The sequence below is a fragment of the Chionomys nivalis genome, chromosome 3, assembly GCF_950005125.1.
Source record: "Chionomys nivalis chromosome 3, mChiNiv1.1, whole genome shotgun sequence".
In the NCBI taxonomy this organism is placed as follows: Eukaryota; Metazoa; Chordata; class Mammalia; order Rodentia; family Cricetidae; genus Chionomys; species Chionomys nivalis.
In genome coordinates this window covers 7636555-7654427 of record NC_080088.1, presented here as the reverse complement: position 1 = coordinate 7654427, position 17873 = coordinate 7636555, and the positions used below count along the sequence as shown (strand labels likewise).

The 17873-nt window shown below is 40.4% G+C and overlaps 1 protein-coding gene across 21 annotated transcripts in view; it reads right to left on the bottom strand.

Annotated features, from left to right (window-relative positions):
• Positions 1 to 17873, bottom strand: part of Synj1 (synaptojanin 1) — an 83488-nt gene that overhangs the window by 21013 nt on the left and 44602 nt on the right. For 13 of the 21 annotated variants that reach the window (XM_057765736.1, XM_057765737.1, XM_057765740.1 and 10 more), the window contains exons 13-22: positions 16806 to 16829; positions 14046 to 14237; positions 12530 to 12614; positions 7971 to 8111; positions 7679 to 7871; positions 7273 to 7431; positions 4711 to 4867; positions 4088 to 4205; positions 3776 to 3991; positions 284 to 362 (exon numbers count right to left, since the gene is read on the bottom strand). In XM_057765736.1, coding sequence (XP_057621719.1) covers positions 284 to 362; positions 3776 to 3991; positions 4088 to 4205; positions 4711 to 4867; positions 7273 to 7431; positions 7679 to 7871; positions 7971 to 8111; positions 12530 to 12614; positions 14046 to 14237; positions 16806 to 16829 — 1364 coding nt within the window. The remainder of the gene's footprint in view (positions 1 to 283; positions 363 to 3775; positions 3992 to 4087; positions 4206 to 4710; positions 4868 to 7272; positions 7432 to 7678; positions 7872 to 7970; positions 8112 to 12529; positions 12615 to 14045; positions 14238 to 16805; positions 16830 to 17873) is intronic. The other 8 variants (XM_057765750.1, XM_057765752.1, XM_057765732.1 and 5 more) reach the window with 1 other exon arrangement.

Sequence of the window (17873 nt, the reverse complement as noted above, 5' to 3'; positions counted from 1 at the left end):
TAACTAAAATTTTTAAATATTTTGCATTAAATATGGTAAAATCAAATCAGGCAGTGAAAATGCTTTCCTTTTCATTTCTGTCAATGGTTAATATCTCTAAGGAGAAAGTAAAATAACTTTAAGTTAGGCAGAAAACTAGTCTAAATAAAAATACGAAGTAACCCTTATGCAGTTCACAGTATTCTATCTTAACTGAAAATACATTTAGATACTCTCATAGTATGCTTGTAAAAGCATAATCTTCAGACACTTCAAATGTTTAGAATCATCAAATCTACCTTACCTCTTTACCATTCAGGCTCAGAACATTCAAGGCAGAGCTTCCCTCCAAAAATGTTACCCACATTTTATCTTCTACGAATCTTTAAGAAAAAAAAAGTGATACATAAGAATAAAATTAAGCTCAATCTCTAGGCACTGGCTCCTAAGGGACAAATGGGGCCAAGAAGAGAACATGGAGCCACTGGGGAGGGCACTCTTCCGACATAGCACTTCCCTCTTGCTTCCTTCCCCTTGAGGTAAGAAAACAGGCAGGAGAAGGGGCCTCATTCATGGCGACCCTGTGTTAGAAGCTACATCTCCTGACTCCACAGTGAGGTACTAAGTAAGCATTAACACTGTTTCCATGACTTTCCTGAAAGTCATTTCCTTTGACTGAGAAAGGTAATAGGAACTATCAATGAGAAGGAAACTCCAAACAACATAACTAATCGGTCACAAGGAGCTTCAGGTTAGGTGTCTGTCTTTCTCTCTGGGTCTTTGCAATGATTCCAAGTCTATACTTTGGAAACAAGAAATGCCCAAAAGCAGAAAAATGAAACCAAGGATACATGTTGAAGAGTCACTGGTTATATGACGAGATTCATAACCAAAGAGTAAAATAGTGTTTATCTGTCTTATTTACAAAAGCAATTTTGCAAACTGAGCTTCCCCAACTGTATGGAGAAAGCCTTTTTGTCTCACGCTCAGAGTCTAAAAGATTATGGATTTTTTTTTTTTTTTTTTTTTTGGTTTTTCGAGACAGGGTTTCTCTGTAGCTTTGGAGCCTGTCCTGGAACTCCCTTTTTAGACCTGGCTGGCCTCGAACTCACAGAGTTCCGCCTGCCTCTGCCTCCCGAGTGCTGGGATTAAAGGCGTGCACCACCAAAGATTATGGATTTTAAGAAAGAAAACAAAAGGTCAATTCCTTTCTCTAGAGCCAGGTTTCTTGCTAATCCCATACTGGCCACCTCAATCAAGGTATCCCTTTCCTTGCTCTTATCTCTGTCCTTGCTCCATCTCAACTATCCTGTTCCCTCAAGTTCTCCTTGCCCTCCCCTTCCACCCTCCCTTCTCCCCCCACCCCTATGTACCCAATTTTGTCAGGTGATCCTGTCTATTTTGACTTTCCAGGCGGGTCTATATGTTTTTCTTTGAGTTCACCTTATTACTTAGCTTCTCTAGCAAGAATGAGCCCAGCTAAGACCCTAAGCAATAGAGGAGAGGGTGCCCGAACTGGCATTGTCCTATAGTCAAACTGATAAATATCTTAAATATCACCATAGAACCTGCATCCAGCAACTGATGGAAACAGAGGCAGAGACCCGCAGCAGAGCTCCCAAAGTCCAGTTGAAGAGTGGGAGGAGTGAGAATATGAACAAAGAGGTCAAGACCATGATGGGTTCACCCACTGAAACAGTCTACCTGAGCTAATGGGAGCTCACCAACACCAGCTGGACGGGGAAGGAACAAGCAAAGGACCAACTAGTCCCTCTGAGTGTGGCTGGCAGACTGAGGGTCACTAGCAGTTGCACCAGGATTTATCCCTACTGCATGTACGGGCTTTTTGGGAACTTATTCTCTTTGGATGGATGCCTTGCTCAGCCTAGATATAGTAGGGAGGACTTTGGACCTTCCCCAAAGCAATGTGCCTTACCCTCTCTGAGGAGTGGATGGTGGGTGGGGTGAGGGGGGTAGGAGGAAGGAATGGGAAGAGGGGAGGGAATAGGATCTTGGATTGGTATGTATAATGAAAAAAAGAGGAGAAAAGGTAAAAATAAAAGTGTACCAAACGACTGTACTGAAGTCAGGAGCACATGGGATACATCTTATAATCACTCAGACATGACCACAGACATCTGACTCTGCTTCTCTGACAGGAAGATTTTAAGTTACAAGAATGTTGTCATTTGAAATACACAGGGATGGTATTCTTACCTAAGTAACTACAAACGGTTGGCCATGGAGGAGCCTCTGTAAAACTGTTATTAGATGTACCCATGTCCTGAGCTCCAAATATTACCTGTTCTCTGCTAACTGCACCATGACCACAGCTGTAACCTCCACATCCACCTCCACTTTACTTTTAGCATCTGCTTCTCTTTAGCAGTTTGGTGTCACTGGTGTAGCCGACATAATATCATAAGTGTCCAGACACCCCATAGCTTTATATCACAGTAACACCCGGTTTTCTTATCAACACTTTCCCTAATGTTGCCAATACTCTACAGAAAGCTTTTGGCTTCAATTCTGAACTAAGAGGAACCCAGGGAATTGGAACGGCACAAGTCTCTCTGTCTCATACCATTTAGACCCTTTTAGCTCAAGGCTGCACTTTCCACTTGCTCATGAAGCTACTCCCTGCCCACTCACAGAGTCACAGATGTTTCCGACAGTCTGACATTTCTATACTTGGCAAGGCCTTCTGTCATCTGGAAATCTGGGAGATTTTACTTTCTAGAGCTGTTTTAAGTCTTTTAGAAGCTAACTAACTCATTATTGCTAGGGCTTGCATGTGGAGTTGGCTGTCTCCGTCCACCCTGGCATGGATCCCAGGGATGGACTCAGGTAGTGCCTCTGTTCACCAAGCCATCTTTCAGGCTCAGATTTGATAAGATTTTGAAGATTTAATATAGATTTCTCTCAAGATGTTGAAGGAGGGGTAGGAAAAAAAAATCAAAGGATCTGAAGTCTAAACACAATTTCTTTCTATTTGTCCCTCCGCTCCCTGGAAGGAGCTCGTGTCTCAGGCATGCGTTCCCCACTGCAGAAACTACCCTATCTTCATTCTATGGACCAGCGACTTTCCCAGTCTAAGCACGTGAGACATCTTTTCCTTCTCCTCTGCTCTTCTACAGCACCTAGTATGGAGGTTAGAACACAAAGAAAGCACACCCAAGCAGATGGACACCATACAAAGGAATTAACTTCTCATTTACATGAAATTCAATTTCCCCAAACTGGGTGGCTCCGCAGGAAGCCCTGAGGACAGGGGCTGGGGCTGGAATGGACGGCTCCTACAACTCACCCTTCTGCTGGCATTTGTAACAACTTCAAACATCATGTTTCTTAAACTCGGGGAGTAACAAAAAAAGTCCCTCCAGGTTATTATTTACTAAAGATCGTTATTTACTTATTCGTTATGTAGTCTGCTGGCTTTCAACTCCCGATCCTCCTGTCTCAGCCTCTTCAATTCTGGGGTACAGTCTCTTTACTGTCTCTCTCCTGCAAACACCACATTACTCCCCCAGCTCTGCTCTCTCCCCGGAGCTCGCTACAGGGCTGCTGGAGAGGAACCTGACGAGGGCATTCCTGAGCTCAAGCATACCTTTGTCTTCAATTGTTCACGGAGAAGCTTCATTATTCATTTTAAGTTTTCTAAGTCGAGAACTTATTTTGAAAACCTAGGAGCTCTTGACTAACACCCCAAGTATAGCCCTTTCATTCGGAAATGTCCCACTTACACACGGTCAGTCACTAGATTAGGGTTTGCAGTGTGGTCAGACGCCTCACTCACCTAATGAGTATGACTTCACCAAAGTGTGCAAACTGCTGCAGAAGCTCGTCAATCAAAGCGTCATCAAAAAAAGTGTTCTCTTGTGCAGAACTTTTGATCGAGACCAGCACTGTGCCATCTGGTGGCCCCTGGACAGCAATGACTTCTTTATAAATTTTTTGTCTCTCTTCAGCTTCAACTTCAAATATATCTATATCAATCAGGGCGACGACAGGCCTTCAGACACAGAGGTAGAGAGATGCATTAGAGATGCTTCTGAAGGAATTTATTTCAAACAAACTTCAAGCATCATTAAAAGCTGAGGCTGTAAACCTATGGTCAGAAGTCTTCAGCTCAGCTCTCCCGTAGTGCAGCAAAGTGCCAGGGGTCCATGTGTAAAGGATTTTGCTTTCATCTTGGAAACTAGCGTTCAGAAGATCCAAGTCTTCAGCTGCGATCAGAATAAAAGAAAATCAAGAGAAGCCACATGAACAGGAGCAGTAGTAGGGCACAAATGAGCTCTCACTTCCTGCTCCAGTCTGCAGCAGTCTGAGGCTAAAGTGCCAAACCCCGGAAGAAGGGAGTCCAGAGGGATCTTTAGGGATGTATTTGTCACGTTATTTTCTTCTTCACTTAGGAAAAACCTCAATGTTGCTCACTTCTAAGATTACTTGGGACCTGGAACCAAACACTGTTTCATAAAAGTTCAATAGCCAAGCATAATTCAAAACCTTCAATTTCAGAACTGCAATCAGAAATTTTACAAAATAAATGTTTCTTCATTTCACTTTACATGAAATTATGTCACTGAAAAAATAGGCATGAAATGCTTTTAAAATGTTTATTCTATGCTAGAAAACCTTTGTATAAAAAGCTCTTATTGTTGATCAGTGTTTCTCACTCTGCCCCTCACAAATTCACATAAATTTCCCTACGTAAGCAAGTCCGCTCCTTACCTGATCTGTCAAAAGGCCACTTTCTCCTCCTCCAGAGGACTCGGTCTGTCCACGCAGGTGTGCGGCACTTCTCACTGGTGTCATAGTCTTCAGAAAACAAGTCATATTTGTAGGTGGGAGCAAATGTCACCTTTCCCTCTAAAAATCCTCTGAAAATCTAAAATAAACACACACAAATTTATTCCAAAGCACACAAATGTTCATGTTTTTACTCAGAAATTTAAAAAATTTCTTCATTTTGGAGGCTCCATGTATGTAATGAAATCCGACCATATTCACCCTCTTTTTCTCCCCTCCAACTCTTCCCCATTCCTCTCAACATCACATATTCTTCTTCTTTTGATGACTCACTAACTCCAATTAGTGTTATACATATGTGCATGGGGGTGGAGCCATCCATAGAGCAGTGGCTCTCAACCTTCTGAATGCTGCAGCCCTTTAATACAGTTCCTCATGTTGTGGCGACCCCCAACCATAAAATTATTTTTGTTGCTACTTTATAACTGTAATTTTGCTACTGTTATAAATCATAATGTAAATATATGAGTTTTCCAGTGGTCTTAGGTAACTTCTGTGAAAGGGTCAATTAATTGATCCCTTTGACGTCGCAATCCACAGGTTGAGAACCACGGCACTAAAGCAAGGAACACCTACCAGTGCTCACACCATATCCTCAGAAAAGTAATGCACCCAGCAACAATTAACTGTCAATGGCTCCCCCGTAAAGTGTGCAATGTTACGTTTTGTGCAGGCAGCTACAGCTTCTGAGTTCATGAACGCCACAGCTGTGTCCTTGAATTAACATGTGTGATCTAGGATGAATACTCAGTGTCTTATTCTCTGCACTGTGGCAGTTACGCATCTTCCTACTGGCTGCCGACACTGGAAGAAGCAGCATCCTAAGTCTGCTGCTACTGGGAACTGACCTGACTAAGATGTGTGTGTGTCTGCACGTGTGTGCAGGTGTCCATGGAGCCAGAATTGGGCAAGAGTTCTTAACCACGGAGCCATCTCTCTAGTCTTACACTTTTATTTTTATGTGTTGGATAGTCGCCTACAAAGTATCTATCTATCCAGTGAACAATTCTAACAGAACTGAATAACAACAACTGCCCCCAACACTAGCATGTGACCTTTTTGCTATCACTTAGCCTTCCATTAATGAAATTTTACAAACATGAGTAAAGGAAATCACGCTGCTCTATGAGACATTCAAAACTCTATGAAGACTGGAATTGTAGCTCAGGAGTAGAGCACGTACCTCAAAAGCATGAGGACCTAGGTTCAATCCCCAGTCTAGTCCCATCTTTAAAAACAGAAGATGATACCAGATTCTGGGAGTCATCTAGCCTGATATCATACTCTGAAATATTAAAGATGATGTCTACAAAAGGTGAAATTGTCACCTAGGTATAAGAATTCAAACTTGATGATCCCAGGTACCACACCAGTGTCCTCCAACCACGTCTACTTAATTTGTGATTCCACATTATTATCATTCCTAAAAATTTTAAGCCTTCTGTTTGAAAGCACATCTTATAAACGCATGTATGTATTTTTTTCCGAGGAATAATTATATACTTTTTAAAAATTTTCTCTTCCTCCTCCTTTCTTATTTCTTTTTTTAAAAAAATATTTATTTATTATTTATACAGTGTTCTGTCTGTGTGCCAGAAGAGGGAACCAGATCAAATTACAGATGGTTGTGAGCCACCATATGGTTGCTTGGAATTGAACTCAAGACCTCTGGAAGAGCAGCCAGTGCTCTTAACCTCTGAGCCATCTCTCCAGCCCTCCTTTCTTATTTCTAATCTTTCATTCTTTCAAGAAAAAAATAATTCTGTGTGTTTAGCCACAGGTACAGTTTCCAATAAATACAGAAACAGAATAAGAAATATGTTTGTCAAAATTCATAGTCTTTTAAAATTTTTATTTATTGCATGCTTGTAATTTTATGTGTATGTTGAGTGAGCAGGGCATGTGTGTGCACAGGACACATGTGGAGTTGGTTCTCGCCCTTCACTCACTGAGACAGGACTTATCTTGGTCTCCAGTGCAGCATACCCCAGGCTGGCTGTTCCACAAGCTTCTGCAACTGGCTGATTCTCTTGTATCTACCTGCTATCTACCGCGGTTACAGGTGCATGCCAATCGCACCAGGGTTTTCACCTGGGGCTTTGCGTGTAGGTTCTGGAGAGCAAATTTGGATCTTCAGGATTACATGGAAAGTGATTTAAACCCCAAACCCATCTCTCTGGCCCCCCAATCCTTTTACTTTCTTTCTTTTTATTTAAGAAGAAAATCTTATATTTCTTTTTATTTCTGTGCATCTGTTTATACCTACCTTTCTACTTGCATGCCATGTAATGGGCAGCTGCCTGCCTGCAAAGGCCAGAAGAGAACACTAGACAATTACAAGTGGTGTGAGCTCTCAGTGTGTGGGCACTAGGTACTGAATCTGGGTCTTCTGCAAGGGCAGAAGTTCACATAGCTGCTGAGCCATCTCTTGAGCCTTCCAAAAGTCCCCTTTGTAACACAACCATCTTCCCAGTATGTTCTTACCTGCCCCGCATTTTTCTGATTGATGAGTTGATCCCCAGCTATAAGAGAATCCCAATTTTGCTGTCTTATGAGCTCTTTAACTTCTTCATTAGGAAGATCAATTCGATAGTTGAAATCACCACACCAAAATACATAGTCATGGGAAAATAGCATCCTTCCCTGGAAACACGAGATGGCACTTGAAGTTCAAAACAACATTTTAATGTGTTCACATTATTTCTTTGCTTCAGATGTGCCTGCCACTACCACCACTGTTTCTTGAGCCAATAGTAATAAGACAAGTAGATGGACACTGCTGATGTTTCTGAGAACTGCTTTAAATCTTCAGAACTGGTGACATAAAATGTAGGGTAAATTAAAATAGAATCCAAAGGTTTATCTTAAAGAATGAACAGTAGAAGCTTACCATGGGAAAACTCAATTTCCGTGCTATTTCTACAAAATCTTCATTTCTCTCTTTGACTTGAGACTGCCCTGCAGCAAAGTGGCTGCAGACGAAGCACAGGCTGGTAGTGTGGAAGAGCATGCGGATCGCAACTGCTCCCTTATTTCCAGTTGCGCCTCCCATCCCCGTCTTCACTGTATCCACCGCAACGTCCCTTTAAAACATAATTACAATGAAAGGGATGACATCACGCACTCTAGGGCTGTCCTTGCCATTCAGTGAGAAAAGCCACAGCCAAATGTCTGTTACTAACCTGATAAAAGGAGCATGCTGTGGTCTGATAAAAACAAACAGGCAGACACCCACCAGCTGCTCCGAAGCCAGCAGGACATACTTATTGTCTCTGGAGATGGTCTTCTGCAGCTCCACTGCCCACAGCTTCTGGTTTGTTGTGCTACCCAAGTATCAAAGAGGAAATCTTTAGGAAGATGCCACACTTTCATACATCTGATTTCTTAAAAAGAAGAAAATCTCATGCATGTTTTGCTTCTATTAAAAAGAAAAATCTGAAGTTTAACCAAAATAATATAGCATTTCCAAATCTACTGAAGAACTCCTCTATGAGGAGAGCTGGCTTACCATGTAAAGGTGCCACTGCCAACCCTGACGACCTGAGTTCAATCCCCATGACTTTTGGGGAAGGAGGACTGACCCTGAAGTTACCCTCTGACCTCTGCATGTACGCCACTGCACATGTGTGCCTTTGCACGCACACACAACACACAGATGCTAAAATGAAAGAAAAAACCTACCAAGAAATAAAACAAAGGAGATAGGAAATGACATAAGGTGAGTGGCTCAGCAATGCTTTACACTTCCGGCTCACGGAGATACAGACACCTCTCATATCACCGCAGCTCCCCCACACTTCTGTCTCAAGTATTACTGGGCTCACGGAGATACAGACACCTCTCTATGTCACCGCACCTCCCCCAGCTCCAGTTTTCTATTCATGAATTTAAATTTATTTAATGAACTACTACTCGTGTGTGTGTTTAAGAGTATGCCATGTATGTTTAGGCATTCAAAGAGGACAGAGAAAGGATCAGAACTCCTGGAGGCAGAGGTGAAGGCTGTTGGGAGCCACCCTATGTGGGTGCTGGAAACTGAACTCGATTTTTCTGGAAGAACAGCAAAAAATCTTAACTGATAACTTATCTTTCTAGTCCCTTAAGCTAATTTTTTTTAAAAAAAAATTTCTTTTCAATAATTTATTATGGAAAACAAGTTTAAAAACCTGAAATAGGTAACTGTAAAAGTAAGTCACAATATACCCAATTCTTTAGCTTCAAAATCTCTCTCTCCCTCCCTCTTTCTTTTTTTTTTTTTGGTTTTTCGAGACAGGGTTTCTCTGTGGTTTTGGAGCTGGTCCTGGAGCTAGCTCTTGTAGACCAGGCTGGTCTCGAACTCACAGAGATCCACCTGCCTCTGCCTCCCAAGTGCTGGGATTAAAGGCGTGCGCCACCACCGCCCGGCTTCCCTCCCTCTTTCTTATAAACCTGGGATACTGCAGACCAAATCTAAGACATACACCATTTCACTCATAATTACTTTTGTATCTTTAATACAATGAACATTTTTATCTACATAACCACAATACCATCATCAATTTTAACAGTAATACTTTCTTAATATTCCTTAACACTCAGCTGTATTTAAACTTCCCTTGTTTCCTAATAATGAAAGTCTTGTCATTACTTGTTTCTTAGAACAGGACAAATATGGTTTCTACAATGCATTATGGTCATACCTCTCACCCGCTCTTAGTCCTCCAATGTCCTTGTCACTTTGCTTTTATAATGGCAACAAACAAAACAAAACAAAACAAAACAAAACAACAACAACAACCAGACCACTAGTCTACAAAATGACAGCTGTCTACATGTGGCTAAGGTGTTCTTGTGATGTCTTACCTTGTCTCTTTATATTTCTTTATGTTGACTGGTATAGGAATGCGATTAAACAACTGGCTATTTATTGGCCCAAAACTTGCATTTTTAAGTAAAGGCTAAGAATTTTGTAACATTTGTATTAGCTACTGTGATCTTTGCAGTTTCTAAATATTTAAAGATTTTGTTGAAATAATTATTGATGATCCCAACCAAAACAGTACATTCACACCAGACAAATGTATCAGAACTAGAAGACCTGTATAGTCAGAAAGCTTTTGTGAATGACCAACACGCAGTGTTATACAATCACGCCATGGTAAAGACCAGCAGGTGTTAGTACAGTGACAACACAAGCAGCCCACTCATCAGTGCGCGAGTGGAGGCTCACAGTTAAGAGGACCGGCAACTCCTGCAAGGCACCCATGTGCAGTTCCCAGCACCCAGCGGGTGGCTCACAACCATTTGTAACTCCAGTTTTATGAGAAGCTGATGCCTTCTTCTGACCTCTTGCAGTCAGTGTCTGCACGAGGGACACTTACATACATGCAGGATAAACACTCATACACATACGAATGACTATATCTTTTTTTAAAGTTCACAACAAGGTTTCAAGGTTGCCAGGTAACCTTTACTACCACTTGTTGAGTTTCGATGTAGTACCTGGCAGAGGAGACATTTTCTAGAAAGGTTATTAAAGTGTTTAATCCAACTATATATGTAGTTTTTCTTCACATAATTCTCTCAGAACAACAGTGCAGTACAATATGGGAAGTACATAAAGAAGTATATGGTACTCACCCAGTTATCTTACTGCAGATATTAAGCAATTAGTAAAAAACCAAGAAAACAATGCCGTGCTTCCCAGTAAACTTTGGATTTAGAAATGTTAAGAAGAAAAGACATTTATTTTAACTATAATGGAATCTCTATTGTTACTGTATTCATTTTAAAAGTTATTTCTTGTAGTAAGATCTAATGATTCTCTGAATTTCCTCTGAGTCTGTGGTTATGTCTCCCTTTTCGTTTCTGATTTTGTTAATTTGCGTATTCTCTCTCCGCCGTTTGATTAGTTTGGATAGGGGTTTATCAATCTTATTGATTTTCTCCATGAACCAGCTTTTTGTTTCATTGATTCTTTGGATTGTTTTCTGTGTTTCTATTTTGTTGATTTCAGCCCTCAATTTGATTATTTCCAGTCTTCTACTTCTCCTAGGTGAGTCTGTTTCTTTTTTTTCTAAAGCTTTCAGGTGGGCTATTAAGTCTCCAATGTGTGCTTTCTCCGTTTTCTTTAAGTGGGCACTTAATGCTATGAATTTTCCTCTTAGCACTGCTTTCATAGTGTCCCATAGGTTTGAGTATGTTGAGTCTTCGTTTTCATTGAATTCAAGAAAGACTTTAATTTCTTTCTTTATTTCTTCCTTGATCCAGGTGAGGTTCAGTAGTTGACTGTCCAGTTTCCATGAGTTCATAGGCTTTCTGGGGATAGCATTGTTGTTGAATTCTAACTTTAATCCATGGTGATCTGATAAGACACAGGTGGTTACCGATATTTTTTTGTAGCTGTGTAAGTTTGCTTTGTTACCGAGTATGTGGTCTATTTTCGAGAAGGTTCCATGAGCTGCAGAGAAGAAGGTATATTCTTTCCTATTTGGGTGGAATGTTCTATAGATGTCTGTTAAGTCCATTTGATTCATTACCTCCCTTAATCCTCTTATTTCTCTGTTAGGTTTCTGTCTGATTGACCTGTCCATTGGTGAGAGAGGAGTGTTGAAATATCCTACTATTAGTGTGTGTGGTTTGATGACTGCCTTGAGTTTTAGTAACGTTTCTTTTACATAAGTGGGTGCTTTTATATTAGGGGCATATATATTCAGGATTGAGATTTCATCCTGGTGAATTGTTCCTGTTATGAGTAAAAAATGTCCATCTCCATCTCTTTTGATTGATTTTAGTTTGAAGTCAACTTTCTTAGAAATTAGTATGGCCACACCTGCTTGTTTCTTAGGTCTGTTTGCTTGATAAACCTTTTCCCAGCCCTTTACTCTGAGTAGATGTCTGTCTTTGTGGTTGAGGTGTGTTTCTTGTAAGCAGCAGAATGTTGGATCCTGTTTTCGTATCCAATCTCTTAGCCTGTGCCTCTTTATAGGTGAGTTGAGTCCATTGATATTAAGTGATATTAATGACCAGTGGTTGTTAACTCCGGTCATTTTTCCTTTCTTTCTTTGTGTGTATGTACAAAAGCATGCACACTACAGTACACATGTGGAGATCACAGGACAACTTTGTAGATCTGGTCTCTCTACTTTTTTTTTTGAGGGGGACAGGACAGTTCAAGACAGGGTTTCACAATAATTTTGGAACCTATCCTGGAACTGGCTCTGTAGACCAGGCTGGCCTTGAACTCACAGAGACCTGCCTGCCTTTGCCTCCAAGTGCTGGGATTAAAGATGTGTGCTACTCCCCAGCTCCTTCTACTTTTTTTTTTTTAAAGATTTTATTTATTTATTATGTATACCACATTCCTTCCTTGCATGCTAGAAGAGCACCAGATCTCATTATAGATGGCCGTGAGCCACCTAAAATTGCTATAGTTGCTGGGAATTGAACTCAGGACCTTTGGAAGAGCAGCCAGTGCTCTTAACCTCTGAGCCATCCCTCCAGCCCCTCCTTCTACTTTTTATATTGGTTTCAGGGATCAAACTCAGGTCGTCAGATCTGGAGAAAAGCCATCTTGTCTGCTCCTATTATTTTTAAAATAAGTATAATTTTCAGTCTTAATTTCTAATATAGTATCAGTTTAGGTTTAGAAAGATTCTCATACTACTCATAGTTTAAAGGTCATTGGCACATGTTTCCTCAATGGCAGCACTATAGTGACAACCCCTTACCTGTCCTCCAGTGCCTTCATCAGCTAGCTTACCTTGCATTCACAATGTTCCCAGCATTCAACTCCACCATTTCTTCAAAGCCAATTGCAAATATATCAGTTGGTTTACTTCTTTTATCTATAAGTAAGGATCCGAAAATACCTTTAAATATAGCATTGGTCAAATAGCAACCTCACCCAATAAAACACAATCTCAGATGACATAAAAATCTTTTTGTAGCTGGGTGGTGGTGGCACAGGCCTTAATCCTAGCACTTGGGAGGCAGAGGCAGGCGTATCTCTGTGAGTCCAAGGCCAGCCTGGTTGGTCTACAAGAGATAGTTCCAGGACAGCGAGGGCTACACAGAGTAACCCTGTCTCAAAATAAACCATAAAAAACAAAATCAAACAAACAAAAACCCCAAACAAAAACAAAACCCTTTTAGTGTTTTCAATTTAACCAAATTTATATTAAAAACAAAAATTATGCAGTGAGCTACATTAAATTTACTTTCTACTAAAATATCTTAAGTCTGTTTAAGATTATTTTAACGATCCTTAAGAACTAAATAAAATCCCTTAAAAACAAGATATGTAGCACTGAAAACAGGAATGGCCACTTCTCAGAGGCTGAGTGAATCAATCCTGCAGTTAAAGGAGTCACTCTAAACAGTGACTCAAGACTGCAACTATTAACTGGCTGGGACTGTGTGCAAGACTCAAACCCTTGTCTTCTCACCATCACATAACATGTGCTAAAGCAGAGTTCTTGCCCTTTGCTACAGATGGGAAACAGGAGCTTTACGGGAGCTAGAAACTTGCCAGAGACCACACATATGATACAGCCTGACATACAGACGCTGGAATCCAAAGGACAGAACTCAGCTCCAGACTCTGGCACACTGGCTGCAAGATTTTTCTGGATTTAAGGCTCTTCCTCCATGAAATTGGAATAACAGCCTCAATGTAATGGGTCTGCTATGAGGTTAAAAATGTGAAAAACATAACTATTATAATGGTTTTATGATTATTCGATTTCTTGGATTAATGTAACTGAACCAAAAGCTACGGAGAAAACCTGTCTCGAAAAATCCAAAAAAAAAAAATAAAAAATAAAAAATAAAATACAAACTATCAACTACAAAATAATCCTGGTTCTTGTCTGCTCAAATACAAACAGAAGTAGTTTCTCTTGCATGTGTGCTGCCCTCAAAGGCGTCTTTTATACACGAATCCTGATTTTCTGAGAAACTGGCCAAAAAAAAAAATTGCAAATTTTCTATTACTTTTATTTTACTGTGTAGCCCAGGCCTGCCTAGAGCTTCGGGCAATCCTGTCTCTGTCTCAGAAGACTGGATTACAGGTGTAGGCCCCCAAGCCCAGCGCCACCACTGTTTATTCACTAAGTAGAGAATGTCTAGAAATAACAGCTCGGGTAAAACTTCCTAGGATTTAACCTAAGAAATGCTGGCTTTCAAACTAACAAAAGAAGCCCAAGTTTCTTTGCTAAATTACTGAAGTGTCACACTGTAGTTAGGACTTCATTAAATCCCTGATATAAAAATCTAACCTTGAAACTCCTGGATGCCAGCTAACTTGGGAGCATCAAGAAGCCAGTCCGTGAGCGTCTGGTTCTTAAATGCTATGCTGCGGAACTGCTTCCCACCATTCACGTTCCAGGTTCCAACACACACTCGAATCTTCTTGGGTTTTGAGTATTTGTAGAAGTTCTCACACATGTTCTTTAAGACTTTGGAAGATGCTAATCAAAAATAAGATGCAAGAGAACGTTAGCTGCAGTAAACCAATTGCAAGGGTGTTATTCACTAATAGATGATATCTGAAAAATACAATTATTGTCACAAGCACAAATAAAGGGCATGCGCAGGCACAAGGAAGAGATCAGCTTTGAATGCCAAGCCCAGCCGGAGGCATTAACCACACTGAGCCAATGAATAAAGACTGAACATAAAAACCACTACAGAATTACTTTAGTAACATAAAGCATGCAGGAGAAACAATTCTGGCTCAATGGTATGCAGGTTTATAATACATAAAGCCTAAAAGCCATATTTTTTAAGAATACAGCAACTGACTTATAAGACAATTTTATTAAGAGTATGGTAAAAATATAAATGTTCTTTCTCCCTAAACAAAGATACTTAAAACCATCTACATTTAAGATTCACATTACTGACAGGAGGCTTGATGAACAGTGGCTCCCTCACGAAAATGAGTATTAGGGAAGAAAATGAGATGCTGAAATGAAATCACTACCGAATGCAAATGCTTCCCACCTTGCTGAGAGCTCAAGTGCTTAGCAGGGACCTGCAGGGGGGGCTCTGGTCTTTCTGTCCTTATCTTTGACCATTCTGCTCACTAACTACTCAGCCATGCTTTCTTATCAGGCTTGCTCCCATGACAAAGCAGCCAGACTGCACTTCCCACAGCCTGCAATGGCCATCCCTTCCTTTTTCGGCTCTTTACTGTTCAACAAGCTCCTCTGATCCCCTTAGTTAAAACTGTACTATGCCTTCGGGGACCACTGTCCACCCTTGCTTATTTTCACATAATCTTTCATATTTTACCAAATAATATCACTTCAGTATGTTAGCTATTACTTTATGATATCCAAAACTAACAGTACTCTCAGCAACTGGGACTGGGAAAGGTAAAACATTAGTATCGTGAACATAGTCTTGACCTCTGAGTCCCTGGAAGGAACTGAAGATTTATTTGGATGGTAACCATGTCTGCATTGTTGTGGGATAGCTGTACACTGTGTGGAGATATTTTGCTGTGACTGGTTTAATAAAGAGCTGAACAGCCAATAGCTAGGTCGGAGGTATAGGTGGGACTTCTGGGCAGAAAGAGAAAGAGGAGGAGGAATCTAGGTGCTCAGAAGCAAAAGGCACGAAGGAAGTAGGATAGGTAGTAAGGAGATAAGGTAAAGAGCCACTAGGTAAAACATAGATTAATATAAATGAGTTAATTTAAGTTAAAGAGATTGTGGAACAAGCCTGAGCTAAGGCTGAGCTTTCATAATTAATAAGTCTCCGTGTCATTATTTGGGAACCAGCTGGTGGGACAGAGACAGACTCGTTACACCCACTGTCTTGAGAGAAGATGTGTACATTTCTAAACCTCTTCCTATCTGGTTTGATTATTTATAGAGGTGACTGGGTGATAACAAAAGCAGGTCATTTTTTTCTGTTCTGTTAATATAGCTACCATTTCCTATTATTATGGATATCACTGAATTTTAAACTAAAGTCACTGTCACTGTGAAAACCCCATTAATATCCACTCAATGCCAAGATGTCAATTCTGTGATTGTACAGCTTAAAGAATTGAGCAAAACAGTAACAACATGTGAATAAAGCCAGGCTGCCATCTTGCTTGAATTAACAAGGTCGAATCACTTTATAAATAGAGTAAGAAGGTAAAGCATAATCCTAGTTTATCCTTAACATGTTTTGGCACCTTAATGTGCTTAAAGAAATGAGTCTGCTAAAGCCACAGATGTCTGTCTCTAACACCATACCCTTACAGAAGTGATGCTCACTATATAGCCCAGAGCTTGTGCTCCCTCCCACTTTCCTTTAAAACAAACAAGCAGCAGTTTCTCAGAAGAGCCACAATGGTAACCAGGCAAAACACCCTAGGAAGGGGAAGAGAAGATACTATTTCAGCTCAATTTCTGGAAAGACTTTTGCTTTGTCCTGTTTGCTACAGATTCACCTTTAAAGACAAGACCATAAACCATAGAGAATGAAGAGATGAAATTCCTATGAACACACAGACAAGGAAAAGAGGGAACTGCCTTAAGCACTACCGATGCACCTGCTCTGACTTGGCGCACAGCACTGACGCTGGCTAACGTTCATGAACCGGTCTCAGATTTCATCTTACTGCAGGTCTGTGGTTAAAGAAAACAAGCCATCCACAAAGCAGGAGAATGAATGCTGAGAGGTTATACACAGCACGAGTGCTATCTGAACCAATGCAAAACAGGCCAGTTCAGAACTGGTCCTGCAGTCTCTGAAGAGCAGGAGCTAATGAGAACGTTCACGGAAATATAAAGTGATTTAATCTAGCTGAATTTTCCTTCACTGCCGTAAGCCTGTGATGCAGAAAGACAAAATATCCTGGACATTTCTTCCTGAATAAAGTACTTAATTTCTGTCCACTTAAATTTTTTACTCAGAGTAAAACAAAACATTAATTTATCCTGTAATATCATGAAGATAAAATTATATCTGTATGTGCACATTAGCTTTAGAAAAATAAAGGTTGCTTTTATTTATACATTGATTTTTCTATACTGTACCTGACTGTAATGTCTGTTCAGAAACTATGGATGCATCAAGAAGAAAACAAAAAATCATTAGTAAAACAACAAGTTACATTTAATGCCTGGCGTGTCACCTAAGAAAATCCTGAGATGGCCTTACTCATTTCTTTCATGTTGACAACTCGAATTTGTTTTTTTGAAGCTATAACACCAAACACAATAAATAACAATAGCTGATACAAACCCATGTGTCTGCCCTGACCCAGTGAGGTCCACTGCTTCACAATGTGAAGGTCCTCCTCTTCCAGATGATATGTGCATATGTGCATGTGGGTGTGTGTTTATGGGTATGAAAATCTAAGACATGGAAATGTATGTCTTAATACATGACTTTTAATATTCTTTTTCTGGGACTCACCAGTCGATAAGTACCATCAGTTCAGCTAAAACAAGACAAGTGCGTTCTAAAAGCACCAACTACACTATACAAAACTCTGCAAAATTCCGTGGCTCTAAAAGCTCATGGGAAAATTGGGGTTGGGGGAATCACACATGAAAACATCAAAAGTGACACACCAAAGAAGAACCTAATTGTAAAAGCAGCATAGTGTGTGTACGTAAAATGGTTATAAAATTCATGACTATATAATGTAAGGCATTACATCTTTAAAAAATATGAAGTTGGCTTGTAGAAATGGGCATCAGAAGGGCATAACAATTATGAATGGTAGCTGAAGGGTTATTAGAAAATGGATGGGAAGTTGAAATATCAGATGTGGGTGGGTATGGTTCAAAACACATGTTGAACTGCAGAAGGGGTATGTTTAAGGTTTGTGCATATGGCTATGTATGTTTTATTTATCTAGACCCATATTGCTTCTGCTGGGTAGTTTTCTGCATTTGCCTGATGTCACTTGCCAGCAAAGTCACGCATAAGCTCATGCAAAATTAGCATCATGTTCACATCATTACCTAATGTGTCAACCACACTGGAGCAAGTTCTCAGTCTCACACCGAGCATGGCAGTGGACCGACTACTTTTGAGAGGCATATTACACATGGTGAGATGGGCAGGAACCTAGACACCTGAGGCTTAGCCTGGGG